This window comes from Sus scrofa, chromosome 1, assembly GCF_000003025.6.
Source record: "Sus scrofa isolate TJ Tabasco breed Duroc chromosome 1, Sscrofa11.1, whole genome shotgun sequence".
Classification (NCBI taxonomy): Eukaryota; Metazoa; Chordata; class Mammalia; order Artiodactyla; family Suidae; genus Sus; species Sus scrofa.
In genome coordinates this window covers 75,464,815-75,488,499 of record NC_010443.5, presented here as the reverse complement: position 1 = coordinate 75,488,499, position 23,685 = coordinate 75,464,815, and the positions used below count along the sequence as shown (strand labels likewise).

Genomic DNA, 23,685 nt, shown 5'->3' with positions numbered 1-23,685 from the left:
AGCCATTTTGACAAGATCTCTGTGGCTCCCACAAGGCCTACTACCTTTAGAAGGATCTCTTGATACACTTTGTCATCATGATCATCAGAATGATGGTGAAGATGACAATGAGAGGATGCATTCCATAAGCGTGTGAAGCTGCACAATAATAATGGCCACGAGGAGTTCCCGTTGTGGCTCAGAAGTTAACAAACCCAACTAGTATCCACAAAGATGCAGGTTCAATCCCTGGCCTTGCTCAGTGGGCTAAGGATCCATAGTTGCCATGAGCTGTGGTGTAGGTCACAGATGTGGCTCAGATCTGGTATTGCTATGGCTGGGGCATAGGCCGGCAGCTGCAGCTCCAATTCAACCCCTAGCCTGGGAACCTCCATATGCTGCAGGTGCAATCCTAAAAAGCAAAAAAAAAAAAAAAAGCCGCAAATGAAGGAGCATGACACTCTGCCAGACATGGGACGATGTACTGTCCCTACAGCATGGCTGCATTTAATCCTCAGAACTTCCTGGGAGGCACTTCCTATTATCCCTATCTATACAGAAGAGGAAACAGTCTTGGAAAAGGTAACCAACATCAAGATTGAAATTGAAATCATCTGATTTTGAAATTTACTTTTAACTACTATTCTGTCTTGCTGAATTTTTCAGAAATGTAGCCATAATATTAGATATCCAAAGCTTAATTCGAGGGGGTGGATTATGGCCACAAAAAAACATTAAATATTGCTTGAAATGGTGTCAATATTCACCTGGAAGAGCTGAAGCAAAGGGCAGGAGTCATGGTGGCAGGTGGTAGAGAAATAGGGCAAGGGGGTATTGCTGGTGTTTATGTAAATTAGCAGGGGAGGGGAAGTGTCTGGGAAGTTTGCTTGAGCAAAGCAAACTCTAGGACCTGAAGGAACTGGTGCTAGAGAGGACCTTCAATTGCCCAATCCTGGATTTAGCCTCTGGCTGTGGCAGCAGAGCCTGAGAAGAGCCTTTGGGGGCGTGGTATCAGGTGAAGTAGGTTGAGCCTTAAAATTTATCAGTTAACTTCTAAGCCAGCTTTATAAACAGTGTAATTTAAATGCTGCATGCCCTATGCTGCATATATTCTCTCCACATGCTTTCTATTGCATCGTATTTCTTTAAACAGCACAGCCGCTTTTATTTAAGCGCTCATATTGAGTTCCAGTGGCACAGTCCTTCAACAGATATTTATTGCACACTCTTCAAGGAGGGCAGACTAGAGAGCTGAAGGAAGTTAAGGAAGGGGTTATGGGGAGAATACAGACCTCAGTAACCTCTATTTTCACTTGAGTTAGCTTTGCTTCCCATTTAGCAAATGGGAAGATAGATTAAAAAGGTTAAAAAAATAACTTGTGCATGGAAGATTTTTATAGCCAGATCATTGCCTACACCAAAATATGCATATAATGCACATAATGTGAAGCTGGTAACTCTTTTTAGAGCATCTATTTTTATTCTGGTGTCCAAAATACCTTACTTACTATTCATATATCATCTTCTCAGCTTAATCTTTCCATTTTTTGAAAAGCAAGATGGATTATGGAATAACTTGTGAAGTAAAGAGAATTTACATGAACACACTTTCTTTAAATCATGGCCACGATTATATAAGTTAATATGTCATCATTTCAAAGGTTTTGCATTAAGTTTTACCTACTTCAGAGTTATGGAGGAAAAATGGGATCGTGAATGTAAAAGTTCTTACAAAATACAAGTGAAATCACAGAAATATTTTCGGGAGTTCCTTTCGTGGCACAGTGGTTAACGAATCTGACTAGGAACCATGAGGTTTCGGGTTCGATCCATGGCCTTGCTCAGTGGGTTAAGGATCCGGTGTTGCCGTGAGCTGTGGTATGGATTGCAGATGCAGCTCGGATCCCACATTGCTGTGGCTCTGGCGTAGGCCGGTGGCTACAGCTCTGATTAGACCCCTAGCCTGGGAACCTACATATGCCATGGGAGCGGCTCAAGAAAAGGCAAAAAGACCAAAAAAAAAAATTTTTTTTTTCATGGGACAGATATTGAATAATTAGGTAACTTACTCTACTTATTGTTACAGGTAGAATCATAATTTAAAGCATTTTTTTCCTGTCATTACTATATTCTATATTCTGAGTCTCAGAATTCTAATGTTTATTTATTGCTATTTTTCAGATATAGTTGCTGGAAAAGGAGATAATGGAGAGTCAATTTATGGACCAACATTTGAAGGTATGTATCTTTAAATTTTTTCCGTCATATTTTAATTGATTATTCAAATTTAACAGTACTGGACAATTTCACAACCCCAAATAAGATAGTGTTTGTGCTAATACGTTACAAGTACATATACTAAAGGTGGGAGTTTAAAATGGGGTAGGTGGGAAGGCACTGCAGTCCAGTTCAGAACAGCTTTGTGCATATAATTTTTCATTTGCCTCATTATATTTCTTTAGCATAAGTTCCTAGAATTAAGATTGTAGGGGTAGAAGGCAATTTATATTTTTAAGGTTGTAATTTGCCATGCTCATACTTGGTACCTGGATAATTGTCCTACTAAGACTGCTGTTGGGGGACCTGGGAAGATGGTAGTGGTGGTGGCATCATTTCTGAATTTCTTGAAATCCCACCATCAAAACAGACAAAAAAAAAAAAAAAAAAAGGATAAGAAAACTAAAAGCCCATGGATAACATTTACAACAAAATTTGGTGACAAGGTATCTGCATGAATTCCAGGAGTTCCTGTCCTGGCTCAGTGGTTAACGAAACTGACTAGCATCCACGAGGAGGCGGGTTCGATCCCTGGCCTTGCCCAATGGGTTAAAGATCTGGCCTTGCCATGAACTGTGGTGCAGGTCACAGACACAGTTCAGATCCCACGTTGCTGTGGCTGTGACTGTGGCCAGCGGCTACAGCTCCGATTGGACCCCTAGCCTGGGAAACTCCATATGCCACAGGTGCGGCCCTAGAAAAGACAAAAAAAAAAAAAAAAAAAAAAAAAAAAGTAAAAGGCAGGAGTTCCTGCTGTGGCTCAGCAGTAACAAACCCAGCTGGTATCCATGAGGTCGCAGGTTCGATCCCTGGCCTCACTCAGTGGGTTAAAGAGTTGGCATTGCTGTGAGCTGTGCTGGAGGTCGCAGCTGTAGCTACAATTCAACTCCTAGACTTGTGGGAACTTCCATATGCCATGGGTGTGGCCCTAAAAAGCAAAAAAAAAAAAAAAAAAGTAGAAGGCAGAGGAGGAAATTTTTTTTTAAAACCAAAAAGAGATAAAAAGGATTTATAAGAAAGTGATAAATATTAAAGATAGAAAGAGAAGATCTGGCATACGAATGATAAGTATCCCTAAGGAATTAAATCAATGCAAGGAAATGGAACAAATACTAAGAACTATAACTAAAAAAGACTTTACTAAAATAAAAAAGGATTTGATGTCCTATATTTTGTCTTGGGTAGTGGTTACACAACTATACCCAATTGCCAAAATGTATTGAACTGAACATCTAAGATATGTACTTTTTTTTTTTTTTTGTCTTTTTGTCTTTTCTAGGGCTGCACCTGTGGCATATGGAGGTTCCCAGGCTGGGGTGCAATCAGAGCTGTAGTTGCTGGCCACAGCAACTCAGGATCCGAGCCGCACCTGCAACCTATACCACAACTCACTGCAACGTCGGATCCTTAAGCCACTGAGCAAGGCCATGGATTGAACCCGCAATCTCATGGTTCCCAGTCAGATTCGTTAACCACTGAGCTATGATGGGAACTCCAGATATATACATTTTATTGCATGTTTATACCTCGTGTAAAAAAACAGTTGCCTAAAAACTTGAAACTAGGTACTGAAACAGCACACAGCTACCTGACAATACTAAACCATAACAGCAACACTAGACATATTTTACAAACGTTATTAGAAATTAAAGAAAAAGAAAAAAAAATCCTTTGGGCAGGTAGGCAAAAACAGCAAGTGATTTACGAGGGAAAGAAAAGTACATTATCATCATACTCTTATGCCAGAAGAAAATAGAGTAAGGTATTTATGATGTTCAAGGAAATGAAATGTGAGCTGGGGATCTTATATCCAGTCAAACTGAAGTTGATAAAGGGCACACAGAGATATCAACACAGAAAACTTGAGGGAACAGTCTTGCCGCGAGTCCTTGCTGAGGAATCAGTGACTGTAGAATGCGTTTCACACAAACGAATTACAGAGGGACCCTGACAGAAGAACCGGCAGTGAGCATTAATCATGCAGTTACTTAAAGAACTGAAATGCGATGAGGATCAAAGAGTGAGAGTATGACATATAATGATGGTATGCTTAGTCTAACAATTTTTAAAAAATTGAAAGAAATGGGGATAATATATAGAAAATTCTGAACTGTTCTCAGTAATTTTTACTGGTGATGGTATTAATATTCTGAGAGTGTTGTATATATAATGTAGGAAAAAAAGTAATTGTGAGATATTCTAATTTTATCTTCCTGCATCCTTGAGAATTAGAATCTTCAATGTGGAAAGAGGAGATAACAGATGAAATAGGATAGAGGTTAATAAGTAAAGTATTCCATAGTCCTGAATTTGAATTGGAAATAGGACTTAACACTCAAGAAGTATCATATCTCTGTATCTATATCTATAGTTCTGCCCTCGGGATTTGTCTACAAGCAGTGACGAGCCCACTACATATACTCCCAGGAATAGATTGTTGTTTTCAAAAATAATTTCTTGCTTAAAGAAACCAGGGCCTTTGGAACAAATGGCAGACTCCAGTTCTGAGACAGGAAATGACAAAATGAGCCTGGAACCTCATGTTCAGTCATGCTATCATCAGAGAGCCAAGGGTGCTATTAAAGATTTACTGGGGTCATGTCAAAGGTCTCAGGAACCAAAGTGAAGAGTCCCTCACTGGCCAAAGATGGAGTAATTTGAATAGTAATTGCAATAGATTGAAACCCAACAAATATTTTAAATTCATGAGTTCATAATGATATTATAAAATAAAGCCTACTTGCTTACCTTTTGGGGGGATGATAGGAAATGAATTTATTATCTTGAAAACTAATAAATAGAGGGAAAGAATCAAGCATTCATCTTGCCTTTCCTATAGGAAGTGTCCAAAATCATAGATAAGGGGAGACATTTCCTTATAAAGTATTCCAATTAATAATGAAAAGGATTAATTGAATATCGCCATTTTGCTGCCCTTAATGAAATGATGGATGGAGGCATTAACTGCCTGGGTATCCACTACCTTCACAGAAATGAGACAGTAGGCACCTTCGGTTGAGAGAACATACTACCAAAGGGAAGAATGTGAGTCTGATGATTCTGGACCCAGCTGCCAATTTGCAAGAAATACAACCAGTTCTGCTATAATGTGTTCTTAAAAGAGCTCTGTGCTATGTAAAATCACACAATCCAAACCACACAACTTATGGCAAAAACGAGGTTAAAAAAAAAACCTTCTTCAGTGACACATTCAAAAAATAAGACAATAACTTAATAAAAACAGTAACATAGTTTTACATATATTATGTGGTCAAGAAATAGATGAGCAATACGATAAATACAGCACTTTACCCTGAAAACTCCTTGATGTCTGTGGAGGTGGCATGGGAAGAGCTGCAGCTTGTGAATGATCTTGAAGTGGTGCAAGGAATGTTTTCTGCAATCGGAGGGAGGCTGTAACTTCAGAGGTGGGTGGATGCGGTGCATACATGGTGAATGAGGTGGCTGGTCTTGCCTGTGTGTTCCCAGTGGCTGGCTCGGCTCTGTTGAGGGCAGATTCTGACATTCACCTGCTGGAGGGAACTACACATTAAAGCAAGGGTGAGATTCATCGTGCTCAGGTCGTTCCCTCCCAGATCTATCAATCAAGGGGAAACAATCTGCATCTTTAATGCAAGTACTGGAGCAGAACTGATAGGATGGAGAACAGAGAAATGTGTTGAACTGCATCATGCAGTGGAACTGGCAAACTCTAGCATGGGAGAAATTTGAGAGGCATCCTTAATTCCTGATGAGAGCCCACCATAGGTCTCCACCCCATGGCCATAATCAGATCACCCATAGTCTTGCTGCTTGGAGGCACAGTCCCCAGCACAACTTGGGCCTTCTGTCTAATAGGCTCATCTCCTCTGGACATCCCAGTACCTCCGCCTACCACGACCCCACCCCCATGCTCCCATCCTTAGTTCCTTTGGGGGTTTTAGTCTCCAGCTGAAGGCCTGGCTTCTCTGGTGCCAAGGGAGCCCAGCGGATTTAGGGAAGCTCTGATTTCTCAGTTTGTCTGTCAGTGCAGAATTAGGAATTTAGTAACCAGTTAAGTAAAAAGGAGAGACACTCCAGAAGGAAAGATGAGTGGCTGAAAGAAAGCACAGGGCTAGCTCTCTAGCCTGGGTTTGCACCCTCCTTTCACACCTACCCACGTGGAATGTTAATACATCAAAAGCCAGACCTTCCTACACATTTCTCTCATTGGGTTGTATTTCCACAAGATGTAGAATTAAAACTCAGAGCTTATCTTTAATAATTATTATATCTTTAATAATAACAGTTATAACCACAAAAATCATTTTTATTAAGCTTAACACAAGTGAATTTAAAAGAATGAAATAAATTATATATATAATTAGCTGATTGTTTTATAAATTGATTAATTTTTTTTTCTAAACTTAAGGTCTGTTTTCCCTTTTTTTTTTTTTTTTTCATCTTTTTAAGGCTGCACCTGTGGCATGTGGAGGTTCCCAGTCTAGGGGTTGAATCAGAGTTGCAGCTGCTGGCCTATGCTACAGCCACAGCAACACAGGATCCAAGCCACGTCTGTGACCTACACCACACTCATGGCAACACCAGATCCTTAATGTACTGAGAGAGGCCAGGGATCAAATTCACGTCCTCATGGATACTAGTAGAGTTTGTTACTGCTGCACCACAATGGGAACTCCTATTTTCCTTTGCTTTTTTAATCACGACTTTTTTTGTCTTCCCAAATCCTGTTAGAAGCTGAATATCATCCCTTTTTTCTCCTTGTATAGTATCTCTAATCCTTGTATAACATCTCTAAATCTTCCCACCCTCAAAGGATTGGTGACTACATGGTTTAGGCTGACTAAAGAAAAGATTATTTATATGAAAAGCGAAGACATACAGGATGTATGTAACAAGAAAAATACAGTCTCTTAAAAGGAATATATTTTTAAGATACTACATTATTCTTATTACATCAAATAGACCAATTTCTTAATATTAGCATGTGTCCTAATTCACAGATACAGCACTTAAAATCCATTTGTCTAATTCCTAGTCTTTATTTTTTTGGCCAAGGCTGCAGCATGTGGAAGTTCCCAGGCCAGGGGTTGAACCCATGCCGTAGCAGTGACCCAAGCCACTGAAGTGACAATGCTGAATCCTTAACCTGGGGCACCACCAGGGAACTCCTAGATCTGCTTGTCTTTAGTTTTTATTTTATTTTTCTGCTTTTTTAGGGCCCCACACGCAGTATATGGAGGTTCCCAGGCTAGGGGTCGAATCAGAGCTACAGCTGCTGGCCTATACCACACCCACAGCAATGCAGGATCTTTAACCCACTGAGCGAGACCAGGGATCAAACCCGTAACCTCATGGTTCCTAGTCGGATTCGTTTCTACTGCACCATGACAGGAATTCCTCCTTGCCTTTAAATAAAAGTGGACATTAATAAAAAGCAGAGAGCCTAATGCACTGTCAATATTCAATAATACAACTAAAAGTTATACAAAAGTATTTTTTAGAAGAAACAAGAACTGAAGATAAGATGGTCTGGGTAGCTATTTAAGGGGTATTTATATTTTTAACTGTGATATTTAGGTTATATATAGAAACTGTATATGTACATTTAAAAATCATTATAAAGCAACCACCCATATTAACATTCTTGTCAAGAAGGAAAAACTGCCAGCAAGCCTGAAGTACTCTATCTGTCCATCTTCAATGATAACTCCATCTCCCTCTTAGAGGTAACCTCTAACCTGACTTTTTTCTTGATTTTCTTGATAGTTTTACCACCCAATATGAATCCCTAGACAAGACAGTTAAGTTTTGCCTGTTTTGAGACTTTGTATAAATGGACTCATGTGGCAGGCATTCTTTGTATCTTGTTTCTTTCGTTCATCACTGCCTAAGAGATTCATCCATGTTGTCTACAGCTCGAATACTCTCATTTTCACTACTGTTTAATGTTATGAATATGCCCTAAAAATTTATCTATTTAAGTATTGATGAACAGTTGGCTATTTTTAATGTCACATACACAATCAACATGTTTTAAAATAAATGTTTCAAAGACCATTCTGCCTATTTTCTCTTCTAGGAGCTTTATGGTTTCAGGTCTTAAATTTAGATCTTTAACCCATTTTGAGTCTATTTTTATATATGGTGTGAGGGAATGTTCTAATCTCATTGTTTTACATGTAGCTGTTCAGTTTTCCCACACCACATGTTGAAGAGGCTGTCTTTTCTCCATTGTATATTCTTGTCTCCTTTGTCGTAGAGTAACTCACCATAAGTGCATGGGCTTATTTCTGGGCTCTTTATTCTGTTCTGTTGATCTGTGTGTCTCTTTTTTGTGCCAGTACCACACTGCTTTGAATACTATGGTTTTGTAGTGTGGTTTGATGTCTGGGAGGGTGGTATCTCCAGCCTTGTCCTTTTTTCTCAAGATTGCTTTGGCAATTTGGAGTCTTTTGTGGATCCGTGTGAATCTTAGGATTATTTGTTCTAGTTCTGTGAAAAATGTCCTAGGTATATTGATAGGGATTGCATTAAATTTGTTGATTGCTTTGGATCTTGTATCTTGTTTCATAGGTAGAGAAAAGAAATAAAGCAAAAATAAACAAATGGGACCTAATTAAACTTAAAAGCTTTTGCATGGCAAAGGAAACCATAAAAAAATGAAAACACAATCTATAGAATGAGAGAAAATAGTTGCAAACAATGCAACCAACAAGGGCTTAATCTCCAAAATATACAAACTCATACAACTCAACAGCAAAAAAACAAACAATGCAATTGAAAAATGGGCAGAAGACCTAAATAGACATTTCTCCAAATAAGATATAAGGATGACCAACAGGCACATGAAAAAGTGCTCAATATCACTAACCATTAGAGAAATGCAAATCAAAAGTATACCGGTCAGAATGGCTATCATTAATGTCTACAAGTAACAAATGCTGGAAAAGGTGTGGAGAAAAGGGAACCCTCCTACACTGTTGGTGGCAATGTAAATTGGTACAATCACTATGGAAAACAGGATGGAAGTTCCTTAGAAAACTAAATATAGAACTACCATATGATGCAGCAGTCCCACTCCTGGGCATATATCCAGACAAAACTTTCATGAAAAAAAAAACAAAAAACAAACTTTCATTGGAAAAAAAAACAAACAAAACTTTCACACATGCACCCATAAGTTCATCACAGCACTATTCACAATAGCCAAGATGTGGAAACAACCTAAATGTCCATCGACAGATGAATGAATGAAGATGTGGCACATACACACATGAAATACTACTCAGCCATAAAAAAGAACAAAATAATGCCATTTGCAGCAACATGTATGCTACTAGACTAAGTGAAATAAGTCAGAAAGGGAAAGACAAATATCATATGATATCATTTATATGTGGAATCTAAAATATGGCACAGGAGTTCCCATTGTTGCCCAGTGGGTTAAGAACCCAACCAGTATCCACGAAGATGTGGGTTTGATCCCCAGCCTCGCTTAGTGGGTTAAGGATCCAGTGTTGCTGAGATCTGTGGCATAGGTCCCAGACACATCTGAGATCCTGTGTTGTTGTGGCTCTAGTATAGGCGGGCAGCTGCAGCTCCAATTCCATCCTTACCCCAGGAACTTCCATATGCCACGGGTGCAGCCCTAAAAAGAAAAAAAATATGGCACAGATGAACCTATCTACAGAACAGAAACAGACTACAGACATGGAGAGCAGACTTGTGGTTGCCAAGGGGCGGGGTAAGGAGTGGGATGGACTGGGACTTTGGGGTTAGTAAATGCAACCTATGACATTCAGAATGGATAAGCCATGAGGTCCTGCTGTATAGCACAGGAATTCCATTTCTGGACATATATCCAGAAAAAACAGAAACACTAATTCAAAAAGATACATGCACCCCAGTGTTCACAGCAGCAACTATTTACAATAGCCAAAATACGGAAGGAGTCTAAGTGTCCATAAACAGATGAATGGATAAAGAAGATGTGGTGTGTACACACACACACACACACACACACACACACACACACACACACAGGAATATTACTCTGCCACGAAAAAGAATGAAATAATGTCATTTGCAGCAATGTGGACGGATCTAGAGAATATTATGTTTAGTGAAATAAGTCAGAGCAAGACAAATACTGTACACTATCACTTACTTGTGAAATCTAAAAGATTACACAAATGAATGTATATAGCAAAACAGAGACAGATTCACAGATAGAGAAAACAAACTAGTAGTTACACGGGGGGCAGGAGGAGTGTGGGAAAAGGGCAAGGTAGGGGTATAGGATTAAAAGACACAAACCACTGTGTATTAAATAGATGAACAACAAGGTATACTATAAAGCACAGGGAATTATAGCCATTATCTTGTAACAACTTTTTTTTTTTTTTTGTCTTTTAGGGCCACACCAGCAGCGTATGGAGGTTCCCAGGGTAGGGGTCGAATCAGAGCTGTAGCCTCTGGCCCATGCCAGAACCACAGCAACGTGGGATCTGAGCCGCGTCTGCAACCTACACCACAGCTCACAGCCAATGCCAGGTCCGTAACCCACTGAGCAAGGCCAGGGATCGAACCTGCATCCTCCTGGATGCTAGTCAGATTTGTTAACTGCTGAGCCATGATGGGATCTCCCTGTATAATTCTTTTTATTTGTTAACCTTACACTGCAAAAAATCATTTTCCACAAAACTTGGTAAACCCATGTAAGGTTTGAGGTTAAAACTGATTTAAAGACTACTAAAAATAAACAAATTAATTTCTTTTCATCATCAATATTTAAGGCCACACATGTGCCAGGTAATGTGCCAGGAAGCCCTGGGGGTAAAGTTATAATGAGGCAAAGTCCCTGCCCTGACAGACGGGAAACAATCTGTAAATAGTTACATGGAGTGTTTTAAAGACTACACTAGAGGTCTGCAGAAGATGCTGTGAGTGAAGGGTTTGTCTGTGAAAGCTTTCTCAAAGGACACAGTTTTAGTGACCACACTGGTAGTATGAATAAAATATTACTGCCAAAACAGTACAAGAATGTTTGCTGACTTTTATTCCTTAAAAAAAGGTATGTGCTTTTTATACTATTAAAGTACTTCCTGTTACATTATTAATTTTCTTGGCACACTTGTTCTTAACTGTAATAATGATAAACTGAAGGTACATACTCAAATAGTTCTAATAAGACTTTACAGCTTATCTTTTAACAGCCCACTGGAGTGAAAGTAATATGAAACAAATAGAATATTTACAACTTGGAATGTATCGATAAGTATGATTGAGAACCCCTGTTACCAAGGATTCTGTCTGTGCTTTATATGCTATAATCAAGAAAACAGAAGTATTTTAATGACCTACTGTTTTACTGTCTTTTCTAGATGAAAACTTCTCAATTCCTCATAATAAAAGGGGAGTTCTTGGAATGGTCAACAAAGGCCATCACAGCAATGGATCACAATTCTACATCACACTACAACCCACTCCATATCTAGATAGAAAATATGTGGCTTTTGGGTATGTGCATTTTAAGTTTGTTTATCTAATACTCATATATGTAAAAATGTGGTTCAAAAAAGATTTGGGTAAGTATTGTACAAAGTGTACAGGTAATTAAAAACAAAATTTAAAGCAAAAATAGGAGTTCTCTTGTGGTGCAGCAGGTTAAAGATCCAGCATTGTCACTACAGCAGCGTGGGTCACTGCTATGGCGCAGGTTCAATCCCTGGCCTAGGAACTTCTATATGCCGAGGCTGCAGCCACACACATAAAAAAAAAATACAAATAGTACAAACAATTAGAAATAAATACTTCATAAGAAGCTTGCTGTCTTTAAAAAATAGAAACCATTTGGGCACAGCCATTATATGTTCTGTGCATTCCTCTATCCATATGTCCATCCATCTATGCATCTTCAGCCTCAGGGATATTGTCAATTCCTAATGACTGTGACTAACACCATAGTTCTTGATAATGTAGACATATTTAGATGCAAAAGTGAGGGGAAGCCATTTAAGTAACTGTCTGTGAACACTGTGAAGAAAGAGATGAAAACTATCTAAGTTACAAGCAACATTTTTTTTTTTTAATCTTTTTAGGGCTGCGCACAGCATGTGGAAGTTCCCAGGGTAGGGGTTGAATTGGAGCTATAGCTGCCAGCCTACACATATGCCACAGCCACAGCCATGACAGATTTGAGCCACATCTTCAACCTATACCACAGCTCACCACAACACCGGATCCTTAACCCACTGAGCAAGGCCAGGGACGGAACCTGAGTCCTCATGGAAACTAGTCAGATTCGTTTCTGCTGGGCCACAGTGGGAACTCCAGTAACCTTTTTTAAATTTTTTTTACTGAGCAATTTAAAATTTGGAAATATCTCAGATAATAATTACCAGAATGTTATTAGCAAGATGCTTATAGACATGTGGACTGACAATGGATGATGACTGTACTTTTCATCACTCCAGGGTTTCATATCCCTGTTTGATTAAAGTAATGAATGTAAGTTGAAACTTACTTTGTCTTCCTTGAAATGATATATAAAGTGTCAGGACTTTTCTGAATAACTAATAGATTATTCTAGCCATGAACAGGGATAATTACTGACTTTTCATTCCAAGAAAAAATTTCAGGCCAGTGTTAATTTTAAGCACAGTTATTCCTCCAGTGTAACGCAGATGGTATTTCCAGGTTGAAAAAGCAGAAAGTATATTTTCATCCAAAGGAGATTTCTTTAAAGTGATGGTTTTAAGAGTTATATAACCTAAAACAATGCTTCGTCCTCCATATTCCCTGGTATTAATAAACTGTATCCTGATTTTGAAAATTCATTCTTCAATTATTTTTTATTTATTTATTTATTTTTGCTTTTCAGGGCCACACCCATAGCATATGGAGGTCCCCATAGGGGTCTAATCAGAGCTGCAGTTGCTGGCATATACCACAGCCACAGTAATGCCAGATCTGAGCCACATCAGTGACCTACACTACAGCTCACAGTATTGCCGGATCATTAACCCACTGAGCAAGGCCAGGGATTGAACCTGCATCCTCATGAATACTAGGCAGGTTCATTACCACTAAGCCACAATGGCAACTCCATTCTTCAATTATTTTTGGAATCCAAATAATTCTCACAATTTCTTAGCTCTTTTAAATACCTTCCTATCATCTTGATGGTAGTATCACTACCCTCAACCACATACTTAGTTGATCTTTTTTTTTATCTTTCCAAAACGTACCTTTCTCAGACACAAAAGTGATTGCTTTAAAACGTTTAGTGCCTCCTTCACCACCTCCATCCTCAGATGCACAGAGCCTAAAGGTCAGAGTGGCATTCCAGGTCTTTCAGCCTCTGGCCCCAAATCTGTGTTCAGCCTGCACAGCCGCCAGCCTCCTGACTCATTCATTCACCCAGCATTTCATTAGTCACTGGGTTCAGTCTTGGGGAAAGAGTGATGAGACACAATTTCCACCCTTTGGGGAGCCTATAGTGTATTAGAAAACCCAGCAACTGTGAGGAGTTCCCATTGTGGCTCAGCAGTAATGAACCCAACTAGTATCCATGAGGATTTGGGTTTGATTGTGGCTCCTTTTTCCATCTGATTCATCTTCCTCTAGGGGAATCTCTCTCTCACTGATTCCTTATCATCAACACACAGGCATCGGAAGCACTGCTCCTTTTTTATTGTTCTAGCCTAAGTACAATCTCAATTTGCCCCTTAAAGTTCCTCATCACAGTCTGGGCTGAAAATACTTAAAGAAGACCTTACAGAACATTAGGGGAGAAAGAAGCAGAAAGGCAACCAGACAACCTGACAAAACGAACTAACTCTTTCAGGGCCACTCTCCTTCCCTGCTGTGGGGCTCTCTGTAGGGGGAGATGCTTTCTATTCCCTATCATCACAGAGCATCCCCAGGTTTATTTGAGCTTTGGGAGCCCAAACATGGTTAGCAAGATCCAGAGAGATATAGAAATGTCCTCCCTATCTGAGACAGACCCTCCTTCCAAGCCCTAGTCTGGTACATGAACTTGCCTTGTCGTCAGATGGATGACACTGGAAATACCCTTCAGGGGAGAATGCATCATGTTGATGGCCTTGCCCAGTGGTTTCATAGGAAAGAATATCAGAATACAAGCCTGTAATATCTCCATTCACACAAACATAGGTAGCAGGTGACATGAGTACTTAAAGTCACGTATAAGTTACCCAAATAGAGAAGGCTAGAAATCAAAATGAGTAAAATCAATTTTAGGAACAGTGAATAGCCTTTGCAGAGAGGCCCTAAGGACTAACAAGAGCATCTTATCTACAAGTCATCTGATTTGAGCTTAGTGCCCAGGGGGAAATGGAGAGAGTGGAGGCTGTGAAGATGAGAGAGCCAGGGCTCAGCTCTCAAAGAGCTGTGGGTGCCATGCTGCTGAGCATGGACCCCCACCTGAAGGGGCTGGGAAGCCATGGATGAATTTTAAATTGGGAGCAACAGGACCAGGTTCTCATTCTGAAAAAACAACAACAACAACAACTCTTTTTAGCAGAAATGAAGAACTAATTAGCAAAGGATGAAAATGAAGGTAGTTAAAAGGCAATGGAAAGAGTAGGCCATAAATGAAGTCCTGGTCTAAGGCACTGGCAGTACAGATGAGCAGAGGATAAATGGAAAAATGCACAGGCTACTTGGGAGTTAGATTCGATGAGACTTTATGCCTATTGAGATGTTGGTGGTAAGGCCATGGGAAAGCTCTACAGCAGTGGTATATAACAGATTTTTACCCAGAGATGGAAATGTACTGTGATCTGTGCTGCCCAATATGAAAGCCACTGGCCGCATGTGGTCACTGAGCACTTGAAATGTAGCCAGTGCACTTCCTAGGGATTAAGATGGCGGAATAGAAGGACTGGAGCTCAACTTCTCTTCTAAAAACAACAAAATTCACAACTAAAGACTGAGCACTCTTCACCCAAATGGACTGGAAACCTTAAAAAACATATCCTACTCCAGAAGAAAATGAGGAGGACACATCAAGAGGTAGGAGGGGCAATTTTGTGATATAAACAATCCCATACCTCCTGGGTGGGAAGCCCCACAGACTAGAAACTAACTGGTTCACAGAGACTCACCTACAGGAGTGAGAGTTCTGAGCCCCACATCAAACTCTCTCATGTGGGGATCTGGCAAGGGGAGAAAGAGCCCTGTAGCATCTGGCATTGAAAGCCAGTGGGGCTTGTGCACAGGAGCTCCACGGGACTGGGGGAAATGGAGACCCCATTCTTAAAAGGCGCACACAGACTTTCACGTGCACTGGGTCCCAGAGCAAAGCAAAGTCTCCATAGGAATCTGGGTCAAACCTGACTGCAGTTCTTGGAGGACATCATGGAAAAAAGGGGGTGAACGTGGCTTGTTGTGAGGGAAGGACATTGAAATCAAAGCTCTCAGGAATATTCAGCAGTCTACCTTTCTCTGGAGGTGGCCATGTTGGGAAAATCTGGCCCCACCCACAAGTCAGCTCTGAGAAGCCCCAGGGCAAACAACAATCCAGGTGGGATCACAGCCCCGCACCCCAGTAAACAGGCTACCTAAAGACCCCTCAGGCACACAGCTGCCTCTAATCCCATCCAGAGACTAAGCCCCACCCACCAGAGGGATTGACTCAGCTCCACCTATCAGTGGGCAGGCATCAGCCCCTCCCATCAGGAAGCCTACAGCAACCCCCCATACCAACTTCAGCCACAGGGGGGCAGACATCAGAAGTAAGAGAGGCTACAGCTCTATTATCTGTAAAAAGGTCACCACACCAAAAACCTATAAAATGAAAAGACAGAGAACTATAACTCTGATGAGGGAGAAAGGAAAAACCCCAGAAAGTCAGCTAAGCAATGAGATTTCAGCCTCCAGGAAAAAGACTTTAGATTGTTGATGCTGAAGATGATGCAAGACATTGGAAATAAACTGGAGGCAAAGATGGATAACTTACAGGAAACATTGAGCAAAGAGATACAAGATATAAAACTTAAACAAGAAGAGATGCAAAATACAATAACTGAAATAAAAAATTCACCAGAAGCAGCCAACAGCAGAATACAGGAGGCAGAAGAATGAATAAACGAGGTGGAGGACAGATTAGTGGAAATTACGGACGTGGAACAGAAAAAAGACTGAAAAGAAATGAAGAGAGTCTCAGAGAACTCTGGGACAATGTTAAACACACCAACATCCATATTACAGGGGTGCCAGAAGAAGAAGAAAGAGAAGGAGATAGAAAAAATATTCCAAGCGTTAATAGCCGAAAAATTCCCTAACATGGGGAAGGAATCACTCACTCAAATCCAGGAAGTACAACAAGTACCATATAAAATAAACCCAAGAAGGAATACACCAAGACACATATTAATCAAACTGACCAAAAGTAAAGACAAAGAGAAAATCTTGAAAGCAGCTAGGGAAAAGAAACAAGTAACATACAAGGGAACACCAATAATGTTATCAGCAGATTTTTCAACAGAAACTCTGCTGAAGTTTCACTCAGGCCAGAAGGGAGTGGCATGATATACTTAAGGTGATGAAAGGAAAAAACCTCCAACCAAGATTAACTTTACCCAGCAAGGCTCTTATTCAGATTTGGAGGAGAAATCACAAACTTCACAGATAAGCAAAAGCTGAGAGAATTCAGCAACACTAAACCAGCCTTACAACAAATACTAAAGGAACGCCTCTAGGCAGAAAAGAACAAGAGAAGAAGGAAAGGAAAAACAGCAGCAAAAACAAATCCAAAGCAATTAAGAAAATGGCAATAAGAACATACATATCAATACTTACCTTAAATGTTAATGGACTAAACACGCCAACCAAAAGACATAGACTGGCTGAATGGATACAAAAACAAGACCCATATATATGCTGTCTTCAAGAGACCCACTTCACTTCTAGGGACACATACAAATTGAAAGTGAGAGGATGGAAGAACATACTTCATGTGAACGGGGATCAAAAGAAAGCTGGAGTAGCAATACTCACATCAGACAAAACAGACTTTAAAATGAAGAATATTTTAAGGGACAAAGAAGGACATTACATAATGATCAAAGGATCAATCCAAGAAGATGATATAACAAATATCTATGCACCCAACATAGGGTCACCACAATATATATGGCAACTGCTAACAACCTTAAAAGGACAAATCAACAATAACGCAATAACAGTGGGGGACTTTAACACCTCACGTACAGCAATGGACAGATCAACCAGACAGAAAATCAATAGGGAAACACAGGCCCTGAATGATACATTAAACTAGATGGACGTAGTAGATATTTATAGGATATTTCATCAAAAAGCAACAGAATACACATTCTTCTCAAGTGCACATGGAACATTCTCTAAGATTGATCATATCCTGGGCTACAAATCCAACCTCGGTAACTTAAGAAAACGGAAATCATATCAAGCATCTTTTCCAACCACAATGCTATATGACTGGAAATCAACAAGAAAAAAACTGCAAAAAACACAAACACGTGGAGACTCAACAACATGCTACTAAACAACCAATGGATCAGTGAAGAAATCAAAGAGGAAATTAAAAAATACCAAGCAGCAAATGACAACAAAAATACAACACTCCAAAACCTATGGGATGTAGCAAAAGCTGTTCTAAGAGGAAAGTTTATAGCAATACAAGCCCACCTCAGGAAACAAGAAAAAGCTCAAATAAACAAGCTAACTTTACATCTAAAGCAGCTTGAGAGAGAAGAACAGACAAGACCTAAAGTTAGTAGAAGGAAAGAAATCATAAAGATCAGAGCAGAAATCAATGAAATAGAAGCAAAGAAAACCATAAAGATCAATGAAACGAAAAGCTGGTTCTTTGAAAAGATCAACAAAATTGATAAGCCCTTAGCCAGACTCATCAAGAAAAAGAGAGGACTCAAATCAATAAAATTAGAAATGAAAAAGGAGAAGTAACAACGGACATCACAGAAATACAAAGGATCATAAGAGACTACTATATGCAACTATAGGCCAATAAAACGGAAAACCTAGAAGAAATGGAGAAATTCTTAGAAAAGTACAATCTTCCAAGACTAAACCAAGATGAAACAGAAAAGATGCATGGACCAATCACAAGAACTGAAATTGAAACTGTGATTAAAAAACTTCCAACAAACAAAAGTCCAGGACCAGATGGCTTCACAGGCGAATTCTATCAAACACTTAGAGAAGAGCTAACACCTCTCCTTCTGAAACTATTTCAAAAAATTGCAGAGGAAGGGATACTCCCAAACTCATTCTATGAGGCCACCATCACCCTGATACCAAAACCAGACAAAGATTCCACAAAAAAAGAAAACTACAGGCCAATTTCACTGATGAACATCAATGCACAAATCCTCAACAAAATACTAGCAAACTGCATCCAACAATACTTTAAAAGGATTGTACATTGTGATCAAGTGGGATTTATCCCAGGGATGCAAGAGTTCTTCAATATCTGCAAATCCATCATTGTAATACACCACATTAACAAACTGAAGAATAAAAACCACATGATCCTCTCAACAGACGCGAAAAAGCCTTTGACAAAATCCAACACCCATTTCTGATAAAACCCTTCAGAAAGTGGGCATAACGGGAACCTACCTCAACATGATAAAGGCCATATATGACAAACCCACAGCGAACAACATTCTCAATGGTGAAAAGCTGAAAGAATTCCCTCTGAGATCAGGAACAAGACAAGGGTTTCCGCCCTTGCCACTACTCTTCAACATAGTTTTGGAAGTCCTAGCCATGGCAATCAGAGTAGTAAAAGAAATAAAAGGAATCCAAATTGGAAAGGAAGAAGTGAAACTATCACTATTTGCATATGACATGATACTATACCTAGAGAATCCTAAAGACTCTACCAGAAAACTGTTAGAGCTCATCCATGATTTGGCAAAGTCACAGGATACAAAATTAATACACAGAAATCGATGGCATTTCTATATACTAACAATGAAAGAGCAGAAAAAGAAATTAGGGAAGCAATCCTGTTTACCATCCCATCCAAAAGAATAAAATACCTATGAGTAAACCTACCTAATGAGACCAAAGACCTGTACTCTGAAAACTATAAGCCACTGATGAAAGAAATCAAAGATGACACAAATAGATGGAAAGACAGACAATGCTCTTGGATTGGAAGAAGTAATATTATCAAAATGACTATACTACTTAAGGCAATATGCAGATTCAATGCAATCCCTATCAAATTACCAAGGACATTTTTCACAGAACTCGAACAAAATTTTTTTTTCTTGTCTTTTTGCCATTTCTTGGGCTGCTTCTGTGGCATACGGAGGTTCCCAGGCTAGGGGTTGAATTGGAGCTGCAGCCACTGGCCTATGCCAGAGCCACAGCAACGCTGGATCCGAGCCGCATCTGCAACCTACACCACAGCTCATGGCAACGCTGGATTGTTAACCCACTGAGCAAGGGCAGGGACCGAACCCGCAACCTCATGGTTCCTAGTCGGATTTGTTAACCACTGCGCCATGACGGGAACTCCCAAAATATTTTAAAGTTTGTTTGGAAGCACAGAAGACTCAGAGTAGCCAAAGACATCCTGAAAAAGAAAAATGGAGCTGGAGGAATCAGGATCCCGGACTTCAGACTATACTACAAAGCAAGAGTCATCAAAACCGCATGGTACTGGCACAAAGACAGAAATATAGATCAGTGGAACAGGATAGAAAGCCCCGAATTCAACCCACGCACCTACAGCCAACTAATCTATGACAAAGGAGGCAAGGAGATATAATGGATAACGGGCAGCCCGTTCAATAAGTGGTGCTGGAAAAACTGGACAGCCACATGGAAGAGAACGAAATTAGAATACTCCCTAACACCATACACAAAAATAAACTCAAAATGGATTAAATACCTAGATATAAGACCAGACACTATCAAACTCTTAGAGGAAAACATAGGCCAAACACTCTCTGACATAAACCATAGCAACATCTTCTCAGATCCACCTCTTAGAGTAATGACAATAAAAACAAAAATAAACAAATGGGACCTAATCAAACTGAAAATTTTCTGCACAGCAAAAGAAACGCTAAACAAAACAAAAAGACAACCCACAGAATGGGTAAAGATCTTTGCAAATGAATCAACTGACAAGGGATTCATCTCCAAAATTTATAAACACTTCCTACTGCTCAATACTAACAAAGCAAAAAACCCCATCAAAAAATGGGCAGAATATTTAAACAGTTCTCCAAAGAAGACATACAGATGGCCAAAAAACACATGAAAAGATGTTTAGCATCACTCATTATTAGAGAGATGCACATCAAAACCACGATGAGGTACCACCTCACACCAGCCAGAATGGCCATCATCCAAAAGTCTACAAACAATAAGTGCTGGAGAGGGTGTGGAGAAAAAGGAACCCTAGTACACTGTTGGTGGGATTGTAAATTGGTACCATTGTGGAAAGCAGTATGGAGATTCCTCAGAAAACGCAAAATAGAACTACCATTTGATCCAGAAATCCCACTCCTGGACATCTATCCAGAGAAAACCACGACTCGCAAAGACACATGTACTCCAATGTTCACTGCAGCACTATTCACAATAGCCAAGACATGGAAACAACCTAAATGTCCATCAACAGAGGAGTGGATCAAGAAGATGTGGTAGATATACACAATGGAATATTACTCGGTCATTACAAGGAAATACCGGCATTTTTAGCAACATGGATGGACCTAGAAATTATCATGCTAAGTGAAATCAGCCATACAATGAGACACCAACATCAAATGCTTTCACTGACATGTGGAATCTGAAAAAAGGACAGACTGAACTTCTTTGCAGAACAGATGCTGACTCACAGACATTGGAATACTTATGGTCTCTGGAGGAGACAGTTTGGGGGGTGGGGGGATGTGCTTGGGCTGTGGGATGGAAATCCTGTGAAATCAGATTGTTATGATCATTATACAACTACAGATGTGATAAATTCATTTGAGTAATTAAAAAAATAAATTAAATTAAAAAAATGTGGCCAGTGCAGCTGAGGAACTGAATTATTTAATTTAATTTAAATATCCACATATGGTTAGTGGCTACCATATTGGGCAGTGAAGATATGGAGGGACTCTTAGGATTTTGGAACTGGTTGGATGATTGGTGCCGGTAACCAAGGTGGAGAAGAGAAGATGGAGGGTATGGGAGAGGAGATCAGGAATTCAAGATGGACAAGTTATGTTTCAAATGGAGGCACTTATATGACAGGCAGGTTGCAACTCCTGAGTACCACGAGTAGATACTCAAGCTAGGCAAGGGCTGGAGATAGGGATTTGGAAGCTGTCAATAGGGCAGCTGAGCTGCAGCCAGGCCAAAGTACCATCCCTCCCAGAACAGCGTCTGGGCTTTGCTAGTCTTGTTCCTTTATCTCTTCCTTCAGTTGGCCAAAGTCCCATTCAAGGTTTAGGTCAGAAACCCTCCTGACTACCAAAATCAAATTGCTTCTTTGCCCTCTTTGGCACCCTGTGAACAACCTGAAATAGGGACTGGGTCTCACTCATCTTGTGCCCTAACACCCATCACATTGGAGAGGTGCCCACAGTAGGTGCTCAATCAGTATCTGTGGAACCAATCTGGAGAATGAGCTTCACATGCTCTCTGGACAGAGCTGATTCTGTCCATTCATCCCCTGTTCTTCATCCTCAGAATGTACCTTTTGTCCTGCTCTGTGCCATGTTTTCTAACTGGGATGGCAAAAATAGAGACCCCCCCCAAAAGGGATGACTAGACCATGGTCAGTGTCAGCACTGACTGTGTCCCCAGAAATGGAAATCACACCTTCCCCTCAGCCACTGCTTCAACTCAAAACATTGGCAGAGGGCACAATCCTCTGTTTAGGGCCATCTCTCTGGCCCCCGATGAGCTTTTTTTTTGCTGAAAGAACCATCAGAAGTCTAGCACTCAGGGAGTTCTGGTTCATGGACAGTGAATGTCTACAGAGACCCAAACTAGCATGGCATTGGGCTGTTTTATTCACATATTCAGGGGATGGCAAATAGGGGCGACTCTGTGCCAGGCACTGAGCATTAAGCAAAAGCATAGTTCCTTCATGGGAGAATCAGCAATTAATCCAAGAAGCACAGAAGCAAATGTCAAATTTAACCCTCATCACACCTATAAAGGAGGTGGGGGACTTGATAAGTGGGAGCAGTGGCATCTGGGAAACTTCCCCCAAGGAAATGATGACTGGGTAAGATCTGAAGGAAGGCGGGACAAAGGGGTAGTGGGAGGCAAGAACAAAGGGGACAGCTGTGGCTCATGGGGTGACGGGTGCTGAAATCCAGTCCAGCTAGAGCCGAGAGAGCCTGGGAGCGTGCCGCACGGCAGCCCTCCAGTGAAGCGGGGAGATGTTGGTCTTTATCACGAGGATAATGGGAAATTATTGAAGTGCTTTAAGCAGGGAGGTGAGACCATAACTGCATTTTTAAAAGGCCACTCTGATGGCAGTGAGGATAAGATCCCAGAGCAGGTGCGGAGGAACCAAGGCAAAGTGAACAGATAGATCTAGAGCTAGTGCAGATATTTATGACAGATGTTAATTTAATCTGCAGTGAATAGCCTTAACTAAGCTAGACAGGACTCAATTTAGGAATGTAAGCCAAGTGGGAAAATTTACGACTGACTAAAGTTTCCGTCTTTTTTCTCCTATATATAGGCAATTGATTGAAGGAACAGATGTTCTTCAACAACTAGAACTGGTTCCAACAGAGAATGAAAGACCAATACAAAAATGTGTAATTTTAAACAGTGGAGATCTTTATGCCTAATTTTCATATCAGTATTTCCCCCAAATTTATTATTATATATCAGATCAGCTGTTTCTAGATTTAATTAAACAGTGCTTGATAAAATTTAATTTGAAAGCCATGGCAGATGCTGTAGGTTAGCTCACCCAGCACTCAATTGCTCTCCTTCTTCCTCTCTTGCCTCTGCTATAGAGACTATACAAAAGCAAAAGACACAATTTTCCAGCCTCCTCTGCAGCCAGGAGTAGCCATGGGATAATTTCCTAGCCAGTGAGACAGGAGCTGAACAACAGAGGTGTCGGCCCCTACCTTTGGCAGCTGCAGAACCAATACCAGCAACTACCTATGTCTGGCCTAAATCTTACTATGCGGGACAAACAGACACCTGTTTGTTGATTATTTTATTGGTCTGTAGCCAAAACCTTTCTTAATTTAGCAGCAGCACCTAATGGCCTTCGAACCCTACAATGTCTGTACCTACAACAGAATTATGTTGCTGTTTGTGATTATATTTCTGCCAAAAGAAACTTGGTAAATTACCAACCGGGAAAGAGGCAACAGAAAAAAATTTCATGGTAATATTTCATTGCTT

The 23,685-nt window shown here is 40.2% G+C and overlaps 1 protein-coding gene and 1 long non-coding RNA gene across 6 annotated transcripts in view; one reads left to right on the top strand and one right to left on the bottom strand.

The window, feature by feature from the left end:
* Nucleotides 1-23,210, top strand: part of PPIL6 (peptidylprolyl isomerase like 6) — a 42,961-nt gene extending 19,751 nt beyond the window's left edge. For 3 of the 4 annotated variants that reach the window (XM_013992739.2, XM_021101239.1, XM_021101116.1), the window contains 3 exons: nucleotides 2,161-2,217; nucleotides 11,643-11,778; nucleotides 23,003-23,210. In XM_013992739.2, the coding sequence (XP_013848193.1) occupies nucleotides 2,161-2,217; nucleotides 11,643-11,778; nucleotides 23,003-23,114 (305 nt within the window). In that variant the 3' untranslated portion in view covers nucleotides 23,115-23,210. The remainder of the gene's footprint in view (nucleotides 1-2,160; nucleotides 2,218-11,642; nucleotides 11,779-23,002) is intronic. The other variant, NM_001243664.1, reaches the window with a different exon arrangement.
* Nucleotides 1-23,685, bottom strand: part of LOC102164525 — a 32,320-nt gene that overhangs the window by 2,064 nt on the left and 6,571 nt on the right. The window contains exon 3 of one of the 2 annotated variants that reach the window (XR_300811.3): nucleotides 5,569-5,799. This is a non-coding gene — a long non-coding RNA (uncharacterized LOC102164525). Of the gene's footprint in view, nucleotides 1-3,707; nucleotides 5,800-23,685 lie in introns of those variants that run through there. The other variant, XR_001306057.2, reaches the window with a different exon arrangement.